Genomic DNA, 24,968 nt, shown 5'->3' with positions numbered 1-24,968 from the left:
AAAGTTAACAGGTCGTGTTTGGTCATCATTTCAAAGGCTGAATGAATATACTTAGGAATATAATTTTACTTGTTTCTGTTTACTGTTTTCAAAGATTCACTTGTTTTCGGAACCACACTTTCAAGGTTGCAGTCAATGTTTTGGAGAAACAACAAGTCAAATTGATGATTCCTTCTCTACCAAGTCTTGTAGAGTTTTAGGAGGCAGGTAAGCAAAACAGTGGACTGGAAGAGCCCAATCAGTGTGGGAAACAGGATTCACACCAGCATGTAAATATACCTGTAGGTGCTTGGCACTATAAAACCACCAAATAGTGAGTACTGAAGTATACTTCAGAGCACTGGGTGCTGGACGTCAGAGGACACAGGCATCAATCTGTGTGGGCAGGAGTTCAACGTCATCCCCTCATTGTGCAGTGGGATTGAGGCCAGGTTCTTTGCACTGTAGTTCTCTCCTGTCATCTGTCAAGGGATTCTAGGTCATCTCCAAGGCTCATCCCAAGGTAGATTTGTTTACAGGTCGGGAGGAGGAGGGTAGGCATTCTGAATGTTAGGCAAGTGCATGGCTGGACTGGAGTGCTGATGAGGGGCACGCTGCCCTCACTAGCTGGGTGGTCTCTGTATTTGGGGAAGGGGAAGTGACTTTGGACAGGGAGGGTGGACTCAGATGACGACTTCCCTCAGCATGTGAGCTTAGACGGACACGACGGGATACACAAGACAGGCCAGGCAAGGAGTCCAAGCCAGGAGAAGGGATCAGGAAGCCTTTAGAACAATCTATGCAAAAGGTGATGAAGAATTAAGCCAAATAATAATAATAATAGCAGTGTTAGTAATGCCTTTAATCATACACTGAGGATTAGTGTATGAGAAGCTTCAAGGGCTTGACAAAACCACTTTGGCCTGGAGTAGAATGGTGGCACCATGAGCAAGGAATGCTGGAAGGTGGAAAGGTGAAAGAATGAATCATTACATGGAGAAAAACAAATTTATTTCCCAAATGCAATGCAAAGTTACTATGATTATTAATTTCCTACAAGATGAAATGCAGTAAATATATCCAGACATTTTTGAAGAGAGAACACCGTTAGCCATAAGCAGCATTGTATTTATTGAATGGCAGGTTACCTCTAAAAATCAGACTTTTAGACCAGGAAGACTCAGATTACACTGTACATGTGTGTGGTTTTTCCTTTGTAGCTGGGTTGCATATGATGGAGAAAATTTCTCTGGTAATCAGTACGTGTTGGAGGAAGGCCACTATCCTTCGCTGTCTGCAATGGGATGCCACCCTGGAGCAACTTTCAAGTCTCTTCGTTTTATAGATGTTGTAAGTACATCAGGGTGAATACAGTGCTAACAGAGATACAAAGCCGAGTCAGAGCAAGGGCACCGGCAGGTAGACTTCCTCATGGACAATTTGGAGGCAGAAAAAAATAATTACATGGTCTCTTTGAAGATCTTTAAAATGTAAATTGGTTTCATTTGCTGTTTTCTCAGACTTGAGGGGCAGGCAGTGTTGGGTCAGCCTGGTGCACTCTCATAGGCTAGTTCAAGGCCCTCTGGCTCGTTTTTCCATTTCATACCCGACCCCTATATCTATACCTTTCCCTTTACAGGCACCCATTCTAATGTGTTTGGGGTACAGCTTGGATATTCTTATAAAATGTATGTTTTATAAAAATATGCATAAAGGCTTTTATTTTATATACAGTATTATGCTATAGTTCTCGTGTTATAAACATAACTATTTACATTAAGAATTTTTGAGTCATCCATTATGCTGTATGTATGTCTAGAGTCTAATGTGTGTACATGATGTAATATGTACATACAATATGTAGTCAATAACCAGATGTACATACAGCATAATGGATCACCCTGAGAGGGAGTCTTTGGGGAACACAGATTAAAGGGGAATATACTGGACTTCATGTGCATGAGTATGCAGTTTCACCAGGTACCACCCAATTCCACCACTTTACATTGCGGCCGGCAGTGCATGGGGGTTCCTATTTCCGGTATCATTGTGATTCCTGAGTATTCTGACATTCTAACTTTTGTCACTTTGAAAGAATGGGGTAGAGAGTATTCTCTTTGTTAGTTACTAGTCACTTGGATTTCTGCTCAGTGAATTGCCTACGTATATCCTTTGCCCAGCTCTTTAGTTTTCTGTCATTACTGACTTGCAGAAATTCCTTATAGGTTTAAAATCTATCTATTCTGTTGTTTCAGAGATTTGTAATCAAATTACTTCCCCCAGTTTATCATGTATGTGCCAATCCAGATTATAGTGCTCCTTTTTGACCAGAAATCGTTAATTTTGACACAAAGCAATATTCAATAGAACAAAACTATAAGAATAAGGTTCAGATGTTAAAAGTCTGGGGTCTGACAGTTTGGGAAACATGTTAGTATTTGGTAGCTGGTAAAAAGCTTGCAATGTATAGTTAGTGATTGTAGTGTTAAAGGTAGAAAGAACATATGTGTGAGTTGGCTTTTTCTCATCCCCTCCTGCCCTTTCATATAACAAAAATGTTGACCTTGCTTGAGATGTGAAAATAGTAGCAGTGGAATATGGGATGATGTGTAAGATTCATTAACTTACAAATAACAAAAAGCCTAAAAATTGGATATTTAACCTGCCTGGAGTTCTAAGAGCTACCTACAGATATTGTTAAGAATAATAAAAACAAACACACTTCAGAGGTAAAGCTTTCAAATGTTTTCCTTCAGCCAGAATTTAGTACATGTATGCTCACATAATTTTTGGCACTGATATTCTTTTAAGTTTTGATTATGAGGAAATGTACATTTTACACCTATTAAGAACATATGTTTTAACTGTGACATAATCAAAATCGTTAGGTGGTTGTCACTAAATTAGAGTGCTTGGTATGTTTTGGCATACCATCTCAGACAAACGTGCAGTGAAAGTACAAAGTAGTAATACTACTACAGTTTTCCTTCTATGTTTAACATAATTCCAAGACCATATAGACTGCCTCTGCACAGATCTGTTGTGTTTATGTGCTATGCCTTGATGTGTAGAAAGACCAATAAACGAAGCAGTAAGATACCACACCCTTGCCACAAAACTTTTAAGCTGGAGAATTTTTGATTTAGCATTTTATGATTTTAGGATTATCATCACTGGAGCTTAGTCTAGGGTCATAAAGGTCTGTGATTTGAAAAACAAGCATCAACAGCCAACTTTTCTGAAAATCAGTGGGCTTCTATGCTGTCGTCCTCTTTAAGTGATCATCTGAACATGGGGCTCCCATCCTGTTTTTTCCCTCTTCCTAACAATTATTCCTACAGGAAAGTTTGGCAGTATACAGAATCACTGTCTCATTGACAGTTAAAAAAACACCACCTCCAAAAGACATTTAAAAATGCATTTAAGTGGAAGGCTCCTTCATCGGGCCAAGTTGCCAATCGACCCCAGAGATCACTATAGCCCCCAACCCCTCACCATTTATATCTCCTTGGCTTTCTAGCTCCTCCTAATCTCAATAGAGAACAGCCAAGTTGAAAATAAATTCCATTAGAATTGACAGTCCAGGTGTATACAGCTATTTCTTTATGCTTGGGCTGTTTTCCCGATTTTTGGGGGAAAAAAATTTTTATATTCACCTACCTTTCTCTGCAAGGGGAAACTTTCTGGCCTCCATTTTTCCTCTCTCTAGCTCCGGAGCACATAAACACCCAGACTTTCTGAGAAAGGGAACTTACGAGCCGTCAAAGCTGGCCAGATATTGTGCTTTGTCTTTTAAACAAGATGATTTTCACATGAGCTCAAGTTACCATCAAGGAGGAGTAATAAAACATTATTTTTGTTCCTAAATAGGAATTTTCTGAGCCAACAATTATTCTTTTTGAAAGAGAAGACTTCAAAGGAAAAAAGATTGAATTTAATACAGAAATAGTTAATCTCCGATCCCTAGGATTCAACACACACATACGCTCTGTCCAGGTGATTGGTGGCATGTAAGTGAGTTACCTATTTGTTTATTCAGTAGACTTTAAAAATTAAGTTTGATCATATTTCTTTTCTATGTCACCTTAACCAAATTGATGTATAATCCCTTATTTTCTGTAAGGGTTAGTATTTATGATCCCTCATAGTATACTTTTCCCATTTGGAAAAGCCATGTGTGTGGCATCATCTCTTCATCTAGATTTTCAGTTGACTTAAGCTAAGAACTTTAACATTTCTCAAAGTTTCTAGGTGAACACTGTAATAAATCTATTAAGTATTTTTTTTAGCAAGTAGGAAAAAAGAACTGATTTTGCTTATCCCTTTGAAAGACCAAGTCATTTAATTTTAGAGTAAGGGCTGCGATTTTCCTTCAGCCAGGAGTGACCAACAGATGCTATATGCTAAATGATTAAAGGTCAACATGAGAAGATTTTTCTCAGCTTTGAATAATTCTGAAATCAAGACATAAAAAATGAATACAGACTATCAGTGTAATATGTTTTTAAGGAGGTGTTTTCATTCACTCACCAAAACAATAGGTATAGTCTGAAGGCATCAAACATTGGAGTGAACTATGGCTATTTAAAAAACAAATTCAGGTTATTAGGGTGGTAGTGTTATACGTGACATTCTTCCCCAACAGGTTTAAATTAGTGTTTTGTTTTTATGATAAAATAGCTAAGATGGTAACATTTTAGAGTTCCGGGATTAAAAACAGAGAACATTCTTCCTTGATATATAATACGTCAACCCAAGAGGAAGGCTGCTTGCCTGCTGGTCTGTGCTGGAACCCATACTTCATGTGTGGGTATCACAGCACTTCTGGGTGGAACAGACCTGAGCAGTTTAGGTCTTTAGCAGTTTTCTGGACTGAGGAAGATTATTCTCATTTTAAACAAAATTTTATTTATTTTTATCTAATCCTTATGGAACGCTTACTATGTATATGAACTTTACGAGTATTAACCATTTAAAGCTCACAGGAAGTACTGGGCTGTCCTGCTAAAAGACTAGCTTTAGCTCATTGCCTTACTGGAAAAAAAACCTACCGACTTCTCTTCAAGAGTGGAACTTTGGGGCATAAATACTCACGTACCATGAATTTGTTATTTGTCAAGAAATGGGTGCTGTAACTGTTTTTGAAAATAAAGTAGTTTCCTTTTTTTTTTATATCCAATGTATATTTCAAGTATTATATAAAAGCTTAGCCTAAAAATCGAAACATTCTGAAAATATAATTGGAGCTCATTGTCAAATGGCCATTGCCACTTACTGAAGTCCTCTCCTTTTGTTTTCCAGATGGGTTACTTACGAATATGGCAATTACAGGGGCCGACAGTTCCTACTGTCACCAGCGGAAGTGCCTAAGTGGTATGAATTCAGTGGCTGTCACCAAATAGGTTCTCTACGACCTTTTGTTCAGGTATTTTCTTCTTCTGGGTGTTTCGAATAGACTTTTCTCTGAAATTTTTTTGGTAAATAACTTTTTAGTTTCAATTAGTTTGAAATTGGCTTCTCTCCCACCCCACCCCGTGAGAATTTCTGAATTTGGGCTATGTTTCTGGTGCTAAAAGCAGTTATGACTGCTTCAGAAATGTTATGACATCCAACATCAAAACGTGGTATGTCCCAAGCCCTGGCTTGTCCATAGGCAGCTCCCAGCCCCAGGCTCTCTGAAATTCTGTCACTCTCTCTTCATTGAGAAAATCCTAAAGCCTCTGAAACTCTGACGCAGCAGTTATTCCTGACCCAGCCTCATTCTGGATTCTGCCCCTGCTGCTGATGCTGTTCAGTGCTTGTAAAATGCGTGTCAGTGACTATCGCGTGGGTTCTTATCTTCTAGAAACGAATTTATTTTAGACTTCGAAACAAAGCAACAGGGTTATTCATGTCAACCAATGGAAACCTAGAGGATCTGAAGCTTCTCAGAATACAGGTCATGGAGGATGTCGGAGCTGATGACCAGATCTGGATTTATCAAGAAGGATGCATCAAATGCAGGGTGAGCTTTGGGGTTAGACCAGGGTCTGTAAGGGCATCTCTCTTCAAGTAGATGCTACTTGACAATTTCCAGAGCTCTTTTGGAAATAAGTTGGAACATTTTTCATGAAAATACATCTTAGCTCTGATAGAAATAGTCAAGGAACCTAAAAAAGAAGTAAATCTAGCACTGATCCAAGAAACAACTTTATACTTGATTTTATACAGAAATGGAATGGAAAAAGGAAGTGTCTGTGTTACTCTCCTATTTTCCTTTCACCTTCTTGTTATAGAAATAAACCTCTAAGCCTCATCACTATCAACACAGATCTCTCTTGGTCTGCATCTTGAAGGACCCCGTAGACTAGGTGAAGAGTGAAGAGATACCACCCGTGTATAACACTCTGTTCCTAATTGTCATGCCTTGTAATTTCCCTCCTATTGCTCCCACCATAATGCACATTTAAACGCTGAGCACAGTAAGATTTATGAGAGAACTCATGCTTCTATTGTAGATAATCTTTTCAACTCTTTTATTTTATGGGCTTGACTGTTTGCTCCTGATTTTTTTTTTTTTAATACTGGTGCCCATGAGTCAGCAGGCGGCATACAGCCTTGTGAAAGGAAGACAGCTTGTTAACTAGGTCTGCTGTGCTTGAGGGAGAATCATCCTTTACCCTTTAGACATTTAGAGAAGAGCATAAGAAACAGAAGCAACTAATACAGAGGCACCGAAAAAGGCAGGGAGCATTTCATGCAAAGATGGGCTTGATAAAGGACAGAAATGGCATGGACCTAACAGAAGCTGAAGAGATGAAGAAGAAGTGGCAAGAATACACAGAAGAACTGTACAAAAAAGATCTTCACAACCAAGATAATCACGATGGTGTGATCACTCACCTAGAGCCAGACATCCTGGAATGTGGAGTCAGGTGGGCTTTAGAAAGCATCACTATGAACAAAGCTAGTGGAGGTGATGGAATTCCAGTTGAGCTATTTCAAATCCTAAAAGATGATACTGTGAAAGTGCTGCACTCAATATGACAGCAAATTTGGAAAACTCAGCAGTGGCCACAGGACTGGAAAAGATCAGTTTTCATTCCAAGCCCAAAGAAAGGCAATGCCAAAGAATGCTTAAACTACTGTATAATTGCACTCATCTCACACGTTAGTAAAGTAATGCTCAAAATCCTCCAAGCCAGGCTTCAGCCAATACGTGAACCATGAACTTCCTGATGTTCGAGCTGGTTTTAGAAAAGGCAGAGGAACCAGAGATCAAATTGCCAACATCCACTGGATCATGGAAAAAGCAAGAGAGTTCCAGAAGAACATCTATTTCTGCTTTATTGACTATGCCAAAGCCGTTGACTGTGTGGATCACCACAAACTGGAAAATTCTTAAAAAGATGGGAATACCAGACCACCTGACCTGCTTCCTGAGAAATCTGTATGCAGGTCAGGAAGCAACAGTTAGAACTGGACATGGAACAACAGACTTGTTCCAAATAGGGAAAGGAGTACGTCAAGGCTGTATACTGTCACCCTGCTTATTTAACTTATACACAGAGTACAACATGAGAAACGCTGGGCTGGAAGAAGCACAAGCTGGAATCAAGATTGCCAGGAGAAATATCAGCAACCTCAGATATGCAGATGACACCACCCTGATGGCAGAAAGAGAAGAACAACTAAAGAGCCTCGATGAAAGTGAAAGAGGAGAGTGAAAAAGTTGGCTTAAAGCTCAACATTCAGAAAACTAAGATCATGGCATCTGGTCCCATCACTTCATGGCAAATAGATGGGGAAACAGTAGCATCTCCAAAATTACTGCAGATGGTGACTACAGCCATGAAATTAAAAGACACTTACTCCTTGGAAGAAAAGTTATGACCAACCTAGACAGCATATTAAAAAGAAGAGACATTACTTTGCCAACAAAGGTCCATCTAGTCAAAGCTATGGTTTTTCCAGTAGTCATGTATGGATGTGAGAGTTGGACTATAAAGAAAGCTGAGCACCAAAGAATTGATGCTTTTGAACTGTGGTGCTGAAGACTCTTGAGAGTCCCTTGGACTGCAAGGAGATCCAACCAGTCCAGCCTAAAGGAAATCAGTCCTAAATATTCATTGGAAGGACTGATGTTGAAGCTGAAACTCCAATACTTTGGCCATCTAATGTGAAGAAATGACTCATTTGAAAAGATCGTGATTCTTGGAAAGACTGAAGGCGGGAGAAGGGGACGACAGAGGATGAGATGGCTGGATGGCATCACTTACTCGATGGACATGAGTTTGAGTGAACTCTGGGAGTTGGTGATGGACAGGGAGGCCTGGCGTGCTGCAGTCCATGGGGTCATAGAGTCAGACATTACTGAGCGACTGAACTGAAAATGCCAACTTCTGTCTGCGAATTATCTTAATTCAAGGAAATGGCATCTTCCAGCAGTTATTTCTAATGAACATTTCAGTGATATTATTTAACAACTTTGAATCCAGTAGTTCAGTCAGTGAGAAAAAGTAAAGTGTACTAGATTATCAGAATCCTTTTATCTCAACATGGAATGGTACACTTTTCAAAAGCATGTTCTACATCAATTTGTGTGAATGCCATATGAAAATGACTACCATACCTTGTTTATATGTTAAAGGTAGATTCACTTCATAGAAGAAGCCGTAAGATTTTTGCATTAGAACACACTCTTTATAGTTGGATAGCGTGCCTTTGAAGAAAATTTTAGACATTTCTCATGAAGGAACACAAGAGAATAAATGGAATTCCAAGTTTTAAAATGATAAAATGCCCTTTTAGCAACTTCAGTGCTACAACAGCCTTCAAAATTAGAGATACAGTCATATGCTGGAAGCCTCAGGCTGAGCAGGGTAGATACGTCAGAGAGGATTTAGCTACAGACCCAGATGCAGCTCATAGTCCTTTCTAGGAGCGAGAAGTAAATGATGGGCACTTATAGTGTTCTGAGGCTTCCCTTACTAATAAACCAGAGGACGTCACAAAGGGCTTAAGTCTCCTCATACAAAGGACAAAAACTGAGAACTTTCCATTACTGATGTCATCCGAAACGAAGGGCATAAATATTTGTTTGATCCCAGTTACCATGGCTAAACGCTGAAATACTCATATGTAAATGAAGCTGGGAACGAAGGTAACTTTAAAAATCAGCTTACCCAGGGGACTGCTTACAAGGGTACTTGAATGTGTGTCCCTCCATGTGTAAGATGCCTTGTCCTTTCTGCTGAGCAGATAGCAGAGGACTGCTGCCTGACCATCTCGGGGAGCCTCGTAACCTCTGGCTCAAAGCTGGGCCTGGCGCTCGAACAGAATGCTGACAGTCAGTTCTGGAGCATGAAGCCTGACGGCAGGATCTACAGCAAGCTTAAGCCAAATTTAGTTTTAGATATCAAAGGTAAGGATTATTTCCCCTATCTGCCTTGTTTTGTCTTTCTTTAGTTAACTAAAAAGCTCTACTTTTGACATCGGGCGCACTATTAATAGTAAGTGATCCCTTATGCTGTGCCAGCCTCAGTGCTAAATAAACACTGTACACACGTCATCTCACGTGATCTCCACAGCAGCCCTAAGAGGCCTGTGTTATCCCTCCTCTCCCCATTTTACAGCCCCTCAGAACTGAAGTTCAGAGGGGTGAGTCAGTTTGGCAACACCCACAGTGCTGAGGTGGAATCTGGACATGGGCCGACTTTAAAGCATTTATTACAACAGACTAAAAATCACAAGTTAAAAGGCTCAGTCTATATAGCTGATGATACTCATATACATGCAAGTAACCTAAAATCTAAGACTGAAAAGTAATTAAAACAAACAACAAACACAGCCAAAGAGATTTCAACTGAACATTTGCTCAGTGAAGTTACTCTGGAGTGAACTGATTGATGGTGCCTGGAGAAGACCAAATACGTTTATTTAGGCAAGTGGTTTCCCAACTTTATCTGCATCAGAATCTCCTGGAGGGGCTGTTAAAACACAGATTGCTGGTCCCCTGCCCTCAGAGGTCCTGATTCAGGAGGTCTGGGGTACAACCCTGCATGTCTGACAGGGTTGCGGGTAATGCCCATACTGCCAGTCTGGGAGGACTACTGATGATAATTTTAAAATAAAACAAAGTTACCAAATGTAGACATGGGAATTTAGTAAACTTGTTGCTGCTGACAAGCAAATGAAGACAGTGCATTTTGTGTCATATGGGGTAATTTTGCTTTAAATTATTAATGGAGACTTTCTATTCCATATCAGAAAACCAGTGTGGTGATGTTTGTAAATTTAGTGGAACTATATAATATAACACACACACAGTTTTAAATTATGGCTAGAAAGTTGGCTCTGTTTTACTTGCGTCAGGGATCTAGACCAAAGCTGTCATTAAAAATTAAGATATAGGATTAAAGAAATAGCTTGTAACTGAGTTTTAAACTAACTTGTAGAAAATGGAGAATAAGCCTGAACATTTCCATCAGGGGCTTTGGTGGCCACTGATTCAGATCTGCGGGTGGGGAGAGTGGTCAAGCCACCTCACAATGGGGTCTGAGGTCACAGAGACTCCGAGGAGCAAAAGGTGCTCAGAGGCAAACCGAGTTCACTGAGACAGAGGCAGGGCACTACACTTACGGAGCAAAACTAAGCAACGTCTGGCTCCAGGCTGGATGGGGCCCAGCATCATACCTTGTATAAAATGCAACAGGAGACTAATGCATTGTAGGCTGGCACAACAGACTTGGCAATATGTACACAAGATACCCATTTTATAGATGATCAGCCTGAGGTTCATCGGTTGAGTCACTATCTTAATTCTTATTTGGATCAACTTGTTAAACTGGAGCTCCTCAGTCTGTACAAGATAGTTTTAACACCTCCAGAGAAGCCAAAGAAATGTGACTAATTGGAAACACAGATGTGGAGGGAAATATGGACTAGTGTCTCTTACAGTATGATCCACTTCCTGTGTCCAGGGTTAAGGTCACTGTGATCTTTCTGAGCAAGTCTCTTAGAGCATTTCTTTTATTCTTTCAACATGTACTTGTTGGGTACCCACTTACCCACAGTGTGACCAGCTCTGGGCCAGAGACTGGGGATACCAAAGTGGTGGGGTGGGAAAAGACAGTACCTTAGCTTCAGAGACCTTACACTCTGGGAGCTCCAAGCATATGGGATTTTCCCCAACTGCTATGCTGGCAGCTGACCAGGAGTAAGGATACCTGGCTTCTAGTCTTGACTCTGAAAAGGACTGTGGGGCTTCAGGAACTTTCTCCTTAGGGGCTTCACTTTAAAGCTCCAAGGTCACTTCCTAAAATGCAACACAAATTAGTCCAATGCCTTTGGAATAAGGATACTGTTCTGGTCTATTTGTGACCTCTCTGCGTTCGAGCAAGGTAGCTGCAGTAGTCCCTTGCTATCTTGGTCAACTGGGTTTAAATGTCTCCGAATGTGGGAGAATGATGCCATCTTGTGGACAAGACAGAGCAGGGCCACAAACTCACATCCTGTGCAGACGAGACAGAAATACAGCTCTCTTCAGGGCACTTCATAGGAGACTGAGTTTCCTTGGCTACAGTTGTTGACCATGTGTTAGCTACTAATATTACAAGATTTATTCCTTTTAACCCATCTCCTGATATTTTGATAGACATCTATATGTTATTTCAGACCAAAGACATGACAATAGTGTAAGCTGATGCATGCTAACTTTAAAAAGATCAAAGTTTGGGATTTTATTTCTCCCCAAAGGCAGCAGAATGAATCAAATTATTTTTCAAGAACTTTCTAGTTGTCATAACTCTAGAATTATGATATACACAAAAAGTATGTTTAAGATACTATAATCTTGAAGAATGAAAAAGTGCATTGTGACCTTAAGATAATACTTCTGACATCTCAATGCAGTACAGTGTGCGTGCCTCAGTGGAGACGGCAGGATTTGTGGTGGTGGTAACTTTTTATCTCACTGCAAACTTCAGCATAAAAAGCCCAGGGCGCTTGCTTTGTATTCCGTCCTGTATCTAGCTGTGCAGAGGCGCTCAGTTATGATGATGATGAATCAGTTTCTTCCAAGAGGGGCACAAGAGATGATTTTCTTCCATCAAAACTATGTAACTTCTCAGACCTTTTGGAGGTTTTAAAAGACAATAAGAATATTTGATTCCCCTTGGCTTAAGGCTGCACTATGATTTCAATACCAGTCACACTTACCCTGCATTAAGATGCGCAGATTTTAATTCTGACGGAGTCCTAGGTGCTATAACAATTGGTACAGAGGCTTGTGCTGAAAAGTACCTGAAAGGATGTTTACGCCACACTAGGGAAAAAAAACAACACATGACCCTTTCTTTTGTCCATGATACTTCGCCATTGAAAGTAGAGGCCATGAGGCTATTTTTAACACTAAAGAATCTGAAATATCTGGTAGGTGAAAGGGAGCGTATGGAAACTGTATTGGATTTACAGTTCAGTGGAACTCAGCATATTAAATGCTGTGAGTTTTTATGCACCACAGCCTGTCGGTTCCCAGAAGTGGGAATGCTGCTCTGCCCACTATACTTCGGGCTGTCACTCCAACCTCCCCTTTGACCTAATACCACCACTGTTCGTGTTGATGCAAAGTTTGTCCTGATGACCATTCCACTGCTGAGCCTGCCTGCTTTCTTCCACTGCCATCTCAAATCCACGATCCCGCCACTGAATATTTGTCACCATCTTTGCTCCTTTCCCATCTCTAGCTTCTTTCCTATTCCCCCCAGTTTCACAGATCTTAAGAGTGACCATGAACTAGCTTTTAAGACTTGAGTAGGAAAAGGAGCCTGGGGAGGTAGGACATCAGTATGGAGCTGCTGACGTCCTCTGATGGGGCTTTGACACATCACCCCCAGTGGGTGGAGCCTTAGTCCTCGGAGGCAGTTCTGGGCTTTCCCTCCTGTGTGCCTTCCTCGAGGCACGTGGTTTCACACCTTGCTCACTCTTGCTGCCCTGGTGGTGTAATAAACTGTCTTACTACAGCTCCTTCACATGGGCACATTTCCCTTTATCATTTTCCTTTTCTTTCTTTCAGGGGGTACACAGTATGATCAAAATCACCTTATCCTTAACACTGTCAGCAAAGAGAAGTTAACACAAGTGTGGGAAGCCATGGTCCTGTAGACCTGAGTAAAGAACACAGGAAGAATATTTCTGGAGGCCTTCCAGAGCTACCTTACTTAAACAAAAAAAGAAAAAAGGCCTGCTGCTGGAAGCACGAAGAAGAGAGTAGACCTGCTCCTTCAACAACTCTAAAGTCTCTCTTGAATCACGTTCCTGTGACCAGGACAACCTCTCATCAAAAGATTGTGATCATTTTAAAACAATCATCTGTCCTCTTGTTTGTTCCCTTTCCTTTCAGGAGCTGCCTAAACAGGTTGCCTCCTTAGCAGCTTTAGGGTGCTTTTTGGAAAAAGTTATACTAAGACCTTAAGAGATGATGTATGTTTTAAATTATTTCCAAAGATAGAGAACAGGACCAAACTTACCGACCTTGCAGGCCTACAAGTCCTGTACACTTTAAAGGGAAGGACAGAAGCTCAAGTTTGTAAGGTAGGAGTCGCTTCAGCATCTGAGAAGAAGTCATTTTATTAGGCCTGCAATTTTGGTCCCTGATCCTCTGTTTTCTGGACTCATAATTATGCTGTAAAGTGGGAAAGCCTTAGCTGTTCAGACATATTTTAAGGAACTAAGTATAAACCAAGTATGTTTCTGTTAATATTAAAAATTAGCAAATTTACAGAGCTATCATGTGCACGTCCACTAACATTAGCAGGATCTGCATTCCCACTCACCTGCGGCCGCTCTAGACTGCCACATGTGAGTGTTGGTCCTCTGCCTGCGCCCCTACTGAAACAGTACGATCATGACCTCATCTATTAGCCCATCCTCACTCGCCTACAGCTAGTTCTGCAGTGTTAAGCAGGCCTTTGCCCAACTCAGATCTTTTAGCCCAGTTTCCCCCTCCTAAGCAGCTGCGCTGACCACTGGGGGCGGCCTCGCGTCACTTACTTCAGGAAGCAGACACTTGAGGTGTGGAAGGTGTAGAGGATGACCAGCGATTCTCTCCAGAAAGAAGGGAAGGGAAGGAGGCTGTAAGCAATCCCTGTTGCCTGAATCCTGGGACTGAGAACCCTAAAATACAGCAAGCATTTCAGTGAAGAAGACTGAAAATGCTGAACCGCTCCCTGGCCAAGCTGTCCTCGTCACTGAATAGTGGTGTTCTGTCACATATCTCGTTTCCAGTTGTAAAATGTTGATCCTCTGGAGTCTGCAGTGGGCAATGACGGTCATCAGCAGTGTACCCTGCAGGCTTTGAGTCTGCACGCACGTGTCCCACAGCGGCCACCACATCGGTCCTGTTCCCAGGTATAGCGCTGGCCTTAGGCCTTTACTCATCTCACTAACCACAGTACGGTGGGCTAAGACCGTCTAGTGTGTGTTGAATTTCTCTCTCAAATAAATTTGTTTTTGGTTAACTGTATTGATAAAATCTGAGAGGATCCATTCAGGAGCCCTCCAAACACTTCCAAGAGGGTCAGGGGCACATCAGAAATAAATGTCTGATCACAACATGGAAGGCTTCACAGCTGCTGGATTAAGGGCAGAGAGAGATTTCTGACTGCCCTCACTTCAGAGTCAGTGGGAAAAGGGCACCCGCCACTCTTCTGAGTGGAGATGCCCCCTCACTACCAGCTGGGAGCCCTCAAGGCAACAGGGCTGATATTTGTTCGGAGAAGTCAATAGTAGCTTATTTACAGCTGGAAGAACCTCTTTCTTCTGAGGTAAATTTGTACTGGTGGGAACAGTAATTCTAGAGAAGAGCCCTCATCCAACACACTACAATTGAGTGTCTAGCAGGAAGAAACCGAGGAGAAAGCCGCTCACCCAAGTCTCTGTCAGAAGCTGAATGCTAGTGCTGGAGGCCCAGTGATGAGGAGGCACAGCAAAGCAGGAAACAGTCACTTTACACCAGTGAAGGCGGGGCACAGACTAGAGGCTCAACAGCCGCAATGGGCTTACTGGGGAGGTCAAAGTGCAGAACTCTGGGCCCCAGTGGAAGGGTTTGCATTTCCACCGAAGAGTTCCCAGAGAAGCATGTTTCCATTGCTGAGAGAAGACTAGCTCGCTTATGTACAAAAGTAAGGGTTTTAAGAAGTTAGAAACTCGAACATCTCCTTTCATTCTCTGAGAGGAATGAACCAAATCACCGGCTAGATTCTTCTATAGGCCCCTAAGAGATTCAGAACTCTGAGGGCTGTGAGGACCGCTCTAGAGCAGAGGAATAAAAAACGAAGGAAACCCTGGCCACTCTGAAACGTGCTCACTGATAAGTCTAGAAGCTTAGTCAGCTCTTCAGGCTGCCACTCCTCCACACGCTGGAAGTTTTAACTCTCTCACAAACATTAAGATGGTGAAACAGTTTGAGCTACTAGAACAGAAAGTGCTGCAACAATTTGCAAATGTGCTGTGAAAAAAAACAATAGACAATTTTCACTGACTTTACAGACAAGCCCAAGTGCGGATATTTTCATATCGTGTCCTTACTTACGTGCGTGTCCCTTGCGCTTGGCACAGAGAGAGCTTGGCAGATGGGCAGGCGCGGCAGGTGATGGGAGAAAGCCCTGGGCAGAGCAAGGTGATGGCCGAGGGTGGGAGTGTGGTTATAAAATCTCTGTGCCTGGCTCAGAAGATGGAAAATTACTGGCAAGGAGTGTGTTTTTTATATCATGGAACTTGCAGTCTCATCTGGAAAGGGATGGCTAGAAAAAAGCTGGGGCCTGCAGGCACTCACCGAGTAAGAGAGCCAACAATCACCAAACTGAATATTTATTTAAACAACGTTAATGACAGTCTTTCCTCGTGCATGTCCCCTTTCTACCTTCAGGAAGGCTTCTGGAACTTTAGAAAATGGAAAGGTTTTTTCAATAACTGGCTGAATCTGTAAAACACAAGAAAGGTTGACCGGTGGGTAAGAAAACCTACATCGCTCACCATAGATAACCTAGTTTATGTAGGTACTTCGTTTCTTGGCGTCGTCAGCCAGGCCGCCCTCTCTCGGGTCTGTGTGGCGCCCCCAGTCAGGAGCTCACAGTGGGCCGGGCCACAGCTGCACTGCTGCACCTCCCACCTCTCAGTCTCCTATAATGCAGCCCACCCGACCATCCGCCTTGCTCCTGCTCCACACTGTGGCAGAGCCCCTCCACAGCATCCAAACCCGGCACCCGGTAGCCACCAGCATCCTGACCTCAGCCCTCTGCAGACCCCGACTCTACCAAAACGGGTTACTTGTCTGAGTGTGGGCTGCGTGTGCGTCTCCTCTGTGACATCTACCGCGTGTCCAGCCTAGGTCTCACCCAAGCCTGCCTGACCCATGGTCTGCAGTGTGTCCAGAGGACCGGTGTGGCCTCTTCAGACTGCTTGCTACAGCTGAATGCACATCTCAGCCACGCTGTCCTGTGTGGCAGACATCAAAGAGGGCATCCGAAGATTCCTGCTGTGCAGGTAGTGCACAGGATAGGGATAGATTTCACAAAGTTTGTTAACTATTCGGCATATCTACTTGAGCAAAGCTGAGTGCATCGTGGAACAGGCCACCTCTTCTGTATCCCCTACAATACCCAGCACAAGGTTAGGCACACAACAGGAGCTTAATAAGTGTCACTTAGGTGAAAACTAGTAGGATAACTGGGAAGCGAGTGTCTTTGGGGGCCCACCTGTGGCTGAAGCTCCCCTGGGGGCTCTGCTGAGCTGCAGGGCTGGTTAAGAGTTTACGGGAACACCAGCTCATAAAGGCTCGAATGCTGCTGGCTCTGTGTGGTGCATCGTTAGCGCTGCCAGCAATTGCCTTTGAAACTGGGACCAGTTAGCGCTCGCTCTCCCCACACACACATCTGACTGAACTCATCCTTTTTAAAACTTCAAGCAAAAATCAGTAACCATCCACTTGGCATCTCAGTGAACTATCTCCCACTGCTCCACGGGCAGGCATCAGTTGTCAGAAGGCATGAGCTTACATCTTGTGACCCTTTTACAAGAGAAAGAAGTATATGCTCTTGTGGTATTCAGATGGGCTTTCCTCTTGTGTGAATTTCACAGCCCCACCACCAGAGAGCATCTCAGACCCCCAAAGTTCCCTTCTCCAAAACGTTGACAATTTTTTGTACTTATGAACCACGATAAGCTCATAACAACAGCACCAGCATGGGCTGTCCTCACCATGTGCCAGGCACTCTAAGTGCTCTATGTTCTTTACCTCATTTAATCCCGACAGCCACCTTAGGAGGTAGGTACTGTTATTATTCCCTTTTTACAGATGGATACGTTAAGGCGCAGTTATATCACCAACGTCACATGACTGTTGAGTGGTAAGACAGGCTTTGAGCTGGTACCAGAGTGTCTGCTCTCCCCACTCTACACTAAACTTTCTGTACATCATCAGCTGCTTTCTATATCTACTCCTAAAATCTTAAGGGGAGAGAAAGGTAACCAAGGATTATATGGATTCATCACAGCCTGCATCTTGACTGGCCTGCCAGCCATGTTAATGTTGATGGACCATGTTAATTGGCCATGTCAGCTTAGGATCCAGGCTGTGTCCAGGTCACTGACATAGCCCAAGCGTGGTCCCTAGGCCACCATTCCCATTGCACCTATGGAGGACACCACTGGCTTATAACTGCGGCCCTCCCCAGCAAGCTGAGCATGATCTCAACACAGCTGCTGCTATGAACAGAACAGATTTGAGCCAGCCTGTTGGAGGAAACCTACTTGCTTGTCTGGTAGAAGAGTGGAAAGCATCCAAGCTGTTCCAGCATGTCCCACCCGGAACCTTCTGAACCCAGCCGCTAGGACACTGCTTTCTGGATGCTGATTACCTGAAAAGGAATTACCTGAATGCATGCTTAAAATGCAGAGTTCTTGGTCTCCTGTTAGACCAACTCCATCAGAATCTCTAGGGGAGAAGAGTTTTCTGCACGTCAGAGCGGGAATCACTACAACCTTTTGCCTTATGCTTAGGGTTCCTGACTTGTGTCAATCAGGGGCACATCCACCCACTCCACAGAGGCTGAGCATCTTCTAAGTGCCAGGCGCTGACATAGAGCAGCACACAAAGCAGGCACCTGAGAGAGAAATCAAGAAAGGAGGCAACAGGGACTGACTAATCACGGAGCAACCACAGCAGCGTTATGGGAAGCCACTCCAGAATGAGGGGCTGCCTGGCAGGCTCCACCCACTTTAGAACCTGGCCAGAGACGCAGAGTCTGAACTGATGACCCACGCAGCTGGCGGCGACGGCACACTTTAATCTGGCTGGTCAGGCCCATTGTGGCGGATAATCCCATGGGGCTGACTGGGGCATAACGGGCATTCAGCTCTTCCCGAAAGTGACAATGAAGAGGCTTTCAATGAACAGGCAGGCAAATGCCACTGCTGGCTGAATGTGTGACATCAAACAGAGATTAACAGCATAAAGAGGCAGTGTCTATGCGCAGCCTCACACCAGACCCAGAATGCTTGTTTGTGATGGACAAAGGGATCAGAGCAAAAACCCAGAGAGGGGAAACAAAGGTTACCCACGGCACGGTGGGGACGCTGCTGCGATGACTGCTGCAGCCCGGCCCACGCACGGAGCCCTGGTATAAAGTGGCGGGCTGCACACTGCACTTGGGGGCGATGCAGGCACGCAGGGATCGAAGCTGACTGGGAGCCCACGGCTGCGGCATTCCAGCATCCCAGTCTCGGACCCAAATCCAAGCTCTCCTGATGGCCCTTCCCTTCCTTAAACAAAGGGTACACAAAGCCAGGCCCTGACATCCTTCCCTGAGAACAGGACCATGGGAGGAACCTCGGGCTCCCTGGAGCAGCCCGGGAACACTGCTGTCAGCAGCAGTTGGGAAGCCTCCCACCTCCGAGGCAGAAACCCTCTGGCTGAGAGCTGGTGGGGAGGGGACGCCCCCAGGCAGGCCCAGTGGCCAGGGGAGGCTCTCCCTCAGTCCCCACTTGCCCGCAGGAATCACTGAACAGTAGAGTCCAAAAGAGGTGGGAGGAGTTGGGGGGATCTCTGAGCCAGCCTGCTGGACAGATTAGAATCTAAAGCGCATGTGGTTACGGACTAAGTTCAAGGTCAGAGCTCTTAGCAGAGGAGCAGAGTGAGGATCCCAGACCCCTGATGTCATCACTGCACAGCTTGGGGACACTTTGGGGAGGGAACTCTGAGTCTGTCACCTCTTCCCCAGACCTTCAGCTACAGCCTCTACCAGGCACAGAAACTGACCTCAGAGTGTGGGGAGTAGAGGGGACAGAGGCCCAGGGTGACCTAAAGCCCTTGGCATGATCCCAGTCCACCACCGGGGGCCAGGCCCAGGGCCCACAGCAGGGGCGGCAGGGCCGCAGCTGACCACCACCTCACGGAAAGGGGTAGCTCTGAGTTCCTCCACAGGGCCAGGACTTCCAGAGTCAGGATGAAGGGGGAAAAGGAGGCTTAACCTAAGGAGATATGAGGAAGGAAAGGGTGGGCTTTGCTCAGACTTGCTATTTCTGAACTCCTTGGCCCCAGATGGAAAACTCAAGGCTAGAAGATAGGAGGTGCGATTAGGAGGTGAGATGGGAGGGGGAGGGTGCAGGAAGAGGCTGCTCCCCAAGGGAGTAAACATACCCATTCTAGAAGCATCCCAGGACTGTCCCTAGGCCCCCTTGAAAAAAGGCACTCAGAGCCAGAAGGTAAGAGGAGAAACTCGGCCTGCATCTCCCCACAGAAACAACTTCAGACGCATCTGAAGAACTTCAGCAGCATCAAGGCTATGATGTCCATGAGGTACCTGCCACATCTGGCAAGACAGCGCTCTCCTGGTGGTCCCGGAGACTCAGTCCCTAACCACTACATTCTTTCTATGGGGGAGAGCGGGAATCCGGTTGCAAGTAAAGGAGTTTAAAGCTTTGGAATACAGTTCATTGCAAAATTAGGGCCCAGCCATTCCAAGAGGGGTCTGGAAAATCATCTGCCTCAGAACCTACGGCACGCTCCACAGCTGTCCTGGCCAAAACCGTGCCAGAGCCACGTGTGGCGATCTGCATTTAAGCAAAAGTAGGGAAAATTAATAATCTGCTCCTTCAGTAGCACCAGCCACATTTCAAGTGTTCAATAGCCACATGTGGCTAGTGGTTACCACACTAGGCAATGCAGAGAGACCATTACCATTCACTGCAGAAAGTTCTAGTGAACAGTGCTCAGGATGCAACTCAGTGTGGCCAACACATCTCTCCACACCCTACTGAGCAAAGCAAAATGGCTACCAGCCCTCAACAGTTTTGAATTAAATTCAAATAAGTTCCATAGGGACTATGCTGATGCTGGCTAAAATAAATAAACCAAGATATGAACAACATCACTCAACCAAGACATCTGGTTGGTCACCTAGGCTCTTGAATGGACCTGTGGACTCAAATGGCCTTAATAACACACAAAGAACACAGGTGGGCATACACATACTCAGGAAGATGAAAGTGTCCAAAGGATCCCATACTTGAGCCCCAGGCATCGAGTTCCCCTCCTCAGGAGCAGAGACCAATAGTTCAAGTTTCTTTCATGTCTTTTGATGTTTCACGCATTGTGGTAGGCACCCCAACACCAACAGTTAGCTAAGAAGTATTAAGAACGGGAAATGTTTATTTTGTTTAGAAAATGCCAATAAACTTCAGGCATAAGGCACAATTTCAGTTTCAGCCCATTAAACTCAACGTGCTAATTACCTGTTACATGTACAAAAAAATCATGCTTTTGTTTCACCCTATGAATCACAGAACATCTTTGGAATACCCGAGAAACTGGTAATGGTGGTAGTCTGACAAGAAGAAGCTCCATGACTGAGGGACAGGAGTCAAAGGAGATCCTGTGAGATAACTTTTCCTACCTTTTGGATTTAGAATCTTACAAATGTATTACTCATTCAAAAACTTAAAGCATTTTGAAAGAGTAGGCTCTTCTAGTTCATGGCCGCACACTGTCAAATAACAACTCCAGGTCGTCTATTGGATACCTGCTAATTAGATTCATCAAGCACTGAACCAAAGCCTGGAAGGATCTTCCATGTCCTCATCCAATTTAAGCTTTACTAACCACATAATACGTAAGTAGACCGGTTCTGTTATCCTTTCCAATTTTCCAGTGTAGATAGGCAACGACATCTCATACCCACAACAAAGCAGGATGCACGGGACAGCTGACCTCTTCGTGGATCCAGGGTCACATATCAACCACCACAGTCCCAGAGCCCTTCATGGTCAGAAATGAGCCCAAACTGCCCTGGCGAGAAGAGGATCAAAGGCCAAAGGACCACCTCCTCAGTCACCCTGGAGGAGGACATGACACCCAGAGGGCATCTTTATTTATTTCTGCTATGTCCTCTTTTAGCCATGCCACCTCATATCTACCAGATTTAGTGGGGACACACACACAAGTCACCTCTCTTCTCTGTTGCATAACTAGTAATTTCTAGATAGAGTCACAATATTTCGAACACAAAAGAGTGATGTTAAGCATGTGGTCAGTCTGGAGCAGATGTCAGGACAAGTGTGGTGACTTCCAGAGGACTGGGACCCTCTACGGATGGGGCTCCATTCAGCACTATGTAGAACTATGGGCCATATTATCTGAAGACAGCTCACCTCCTTCTTCCTAGAAGTAAAATAAGCCCCTCTGGGGGATGTGCAGGGAACCCTACAGAGAGGCACTCGATTCCAGTCATGACAAGGCTGTCCCTGTTCACCCAGTACACGTCAACACTTAGAAATCTGAGAAAAGGCATGCAAACTCGGGACCAAAATATTCTGGAAAGAGTAATGAGCCACTTTCTTTCGTAGCTTCCATGCCTGTGATAGTACAACAACAACAACAAACTAAATGCACAAAAAGCAGCCAGTAATTTCCTAAAAACATTCTTTTCCAAAACCAAAGTGCAAAGATGAAATGAGCCAGCGAGGGGCAGTTGCCAACACAGGAAAACCCATCTCAAGAGGCTCTTTCCGCATGGCTTAGCAAGGATCACGGGCTGTGCCTTGCTCCAACTCTCTCCCTGCCCAGCATAAAATGACAAGGACAGGTCAGTTTTAAGCTCAAGTCCCAAATCAGCTTCAAGCACTAAGCACGCAGCTTCATGATGGGGAGGGAAAAACGCAGGACTGGGTCAGGAAGTATGAGCTCTGGTCCCCCTTCTGCAAACTTGAACGTGTCCCTTTATCCTTTGAGCCAGTTTTCTCATCTATAAAATGATAATCATTGTATCTATGACCTCATGCAACCCTCAGGGTATATAATTTTCCCCATTCTGTAATTCCATATTAATTTCTCAATAAAAATCATAAATATCAGCACCAGAATATGAGTTTGCCTTCTGGGTTATTCTTCCAGAGATGGCATGTCTGGGCCATGAAACCGCGTGAGAACTTAACCAAGCAGGTAGTAGCCGAGGAGTCTTTCTCAACTTCCGTCAACCCTGAGAGGCCTTCTGACACCCAAAAACTGGGCTTCAGAGGGCAGTCCCTCACCATCAAGTCAGGACAGATTCAAAGAGAAACACCAACCAGCTGTCTCCACCAAAATCGCCATCAATTCTGAACCATTTCCTGTGCACTGACCCTCTCAGACGTACCATTCATTTGCCATTGATTTCATTACACTGGCCTGGGAACAGGAGACCTGGCGACCCAACCTACAGTCCAGTTCTACTGAGGCTTAGAGTCACAGTGTGTGTTCCCCTTGCTCATCTGGAAATCTGCTGGCCTCCAAAGCAGCCACACCCTCAGGAGCTCAAGCAGCAATTCAGCTGTAAACTCACGAGGCTATCCCCACCTTTGTGCAATGACTGTCTTCACAGTACCTTTTTTTCAGGACCATTATCAAAATGTTAGCAGCCTAGCTGTAGATCCCGGCTCTACTGCCATCTAACCAAGTGTCTCTGAGAAAAGCATATAAGCTCTCTGGGCCTGCCTCTCATCTTAAACCTGGGGGCTGCCCTACATGGCATATGCTCTTTCTCACATGCAGCCATCTGTGGCTATGGTTCCTATGGAGACAGAGCCCCAAACGCAGCACTTGAATTTGGCATATCAGGCAGTGTGGACACGGGCTGAGCCTACCTCTGTAGAGCTCCCACTGACTGGGCTTGCTAGGAAGGTCACCCAGGTGAGCAGGGACACCCTGGCAACACACTTACCTTTCCCGCCTCCACCAGTTCCGCAATGTCATCTAGACATGGACCGCTGGCCATGAAAAAGGCCCAGCGATAATGGACTCCTTGCCAGAAATGCTAAAAAGAAAACAAAACGTCAAATTTCAGAAAGGAAGAAATCTGACTAAATGCAAATTTAGGGAAACGTATTTCCTGGATGACTAAGACAGACAAACTGCTTTCCCATCTCATGCTGCCACAGTGAGCTGTACACCAGCATGGCGACGGACAGACAATGGATGCTCATGAATGTTTCATAACTGAGTGAGTGAACAGAGATATACCCATGTGAACTTGGGCTTCTTCCCCACGTTGTGACTATCAGGCAAGCAAGCACAGGAAAGCTCTTTTTCAAGGGCAGTCTCACTAGTCTCACACACTCGGTTTCTCCCCTAGGAGATATGAGGGGCTGAGACCTCTAGACTTTCCCTACCAAGGTGTGAATAAAGCCCCAAGGCACCAGAAAAGAGGTTTTACCTAATTCAGGAACGCTTCAAGGGCATAAGGCACCAAAATATGATCTTAGACAAGAAATCCAATCACAATTATTTTTTTTTTCTGGCTCCGAGGAATAAGACAGTTTTAAAAGCAAAACGAAGTGTAAAGTTCCTCATGCATCACGGCTGGACCTTCCCCTAAAATTACACCGAGTCCCAAGTCACTGAATGCTATGATGGGACAAAATGCCCCCAGATGAAGATTAGCAAAAGTCTTATACCAAGAAGGTTCATGACCACTCTACTGCCATACCCACTTTTATTACTCTTCACGTCGGAGGTAGGATAAGCCATTATCAAAACAGCAAGTGAGCTGAGGTTCTCTGTGATACCTCAATGACCCTCCCAACTAAACGTCATCAGATGAGAGCGATCTAGAGGTAGGACAGGGCCAGCCAGTGTCCACCTGCCGCCTCCCTCCCCACACCTGCCCACCACCATCGGGCGAGCACAGGCTTTCTGCACTGAGCTCACGACTGCCTCACATCTCAGCATGACGATCAGCTACCATCTTGGCATGAAGCTGGCAGGGGCGGCAGAACTCTCCTGCTCTGCCTCAGGGCTCGATGGTTGTGTCACGTAGGTCAAGTTACCTCTTTCAGCCTGTATCCTGGCCTGTAGGGTGGAGGCACCACCACCTAGCTGATGGGGATGTTGGAGGGACTAAATGCGAATGTATGCAAAGTATCTGACACAGGAAGGATTCGACAAGTATTTATCTAGTGCTGAAAGTAAAGCTTGCTGAGGAAAGACTGGGGCAATGCAAACCAGTCTTTAAGACCGCAGAGAAACAGACAAACCCAAGCTGCTGTCAAGGCAACGGATGTGCCCAGAATGGCTTACTGGTTTGGCTGAGTGACCCCCTAGCTCATCGTCCAACCCGGAACACTGTTAAGAGTTAAAGGGGTCACTGGTAATCATTATCCCAGGACCACAGATGCAAACAGAGCCAAGCTCACCCTAGAGTAGGTATGACAAGCCCTTGGAGTAGCAGGGCAGAGCCCAGGCTGACAGAAGTCTCCAGATGGTACGCTCTTGGCTCAGGGCACTCTCAGTATGCCATTTAAATACTATCATCTCCTGTGTGTGTCATAGCATGAAAGAGGTCAGGAAGCACTGGTCTAGGGAACTAACTAAAACAAACAAAACCAAATTTGAAGGCTCAGGCAGCTAGACAGGAGGCATTGTCTGTCCCAAGCTTACAGCAGGTCCAGTTAATTATATTCACAGGAGACCTGTTCAT

At 44.6% G+C, this 24,968-nt stretch overlaps 2 protein-coding genes across 3 annotated transcripts in view; one reads left to right on the top strand and one right to left on the bottom strand.

The window, feature by feature from the left end:
* The window catches only part of CRYBG1 (crystallin beta-gamma domain containing 1), a 232,260-nt gene extending 217,778 nt beyond the window's left edge, over window positions 1–14,482 (top strand). The window contains exons 16-22 of the mRNA XM_027551299.1: window positions 95–207; window positions 1,200–1,329; window positions 3,850–3,989; window positions 5,281–5,404; window positions 5,825–5,983; window positions 9,220–9,382; window positions 13,034–14,482. Coding sequence (XP_027407100.1) covers window positions 95–207; window positions 1,200–1,329; window positions 3,850–3,989; window positions 5,281–5,404; window positions 5,825–5,983; window positions 9,220–9,382; window positions 13,034–13,122 — 918 coding nt within the window. The 3' untranslated portion in view covers window positions 13,123–14,482. The remainder of the gene's footprint in view (window positions 1–94; window positions 208–1,199; window positions 1,330–3,849; window positions 3,990–5,280; window positions 5,405–5,824; window positions 5,984–9,219; window positions 9,383–13,033) is intronic.
* A 1,330-nt stretch (window positions 14,483–15,812) lies between these two features.
* RTN4IP1 (reticulon 4 interacting protein 1) overlaps window positions 15,813–24,968 on the bottom strand; it is a 51,697-nt gene continuing 42,541 nt past the window's right edge. For both annotated transcript variants that reach the window (XM_027551304.1, XM_027551303.1), the window contains exons 9-10: window positions 23,214–23,306; window positions 15,813–15,940 (exon numbers count right to left, since the gene is read on the bottom strand). In XM_027551304.1, coding sequence (XP_027407105.1) covers window positions 15,833–15,940; window positions 23,214–23,306 — 201 coding nt within the window. In that variant the 3' untranslated portion in view covers window positions 15,813–15,832. The remainder of the gene's footprint in view (window positions 15,941–23,213; window positions 23,307–24,968) is intronic.

Source organism: Bos indicus x Bos taurus, chromosome 9 (assembly GCF_003369695.1).
Source record: "Bos indicus x Bos taurus breed Angus x Brahman F1 hybrid chromosome 9, Bos_hybrid_MaternalHap_v2.0, whole genome shotgun sequence".
Lineage (NCBI taxonomy): Eukaryota > Metazoa > Chordata > Mammalia > Artiodactyla > Bovidae > Bos > Bos indicus x Bos taurus.
Note: the sequence above shows the minus strand (reverse complement) of the source record. Positions and strands in the feature narration are given on the sequence as shown.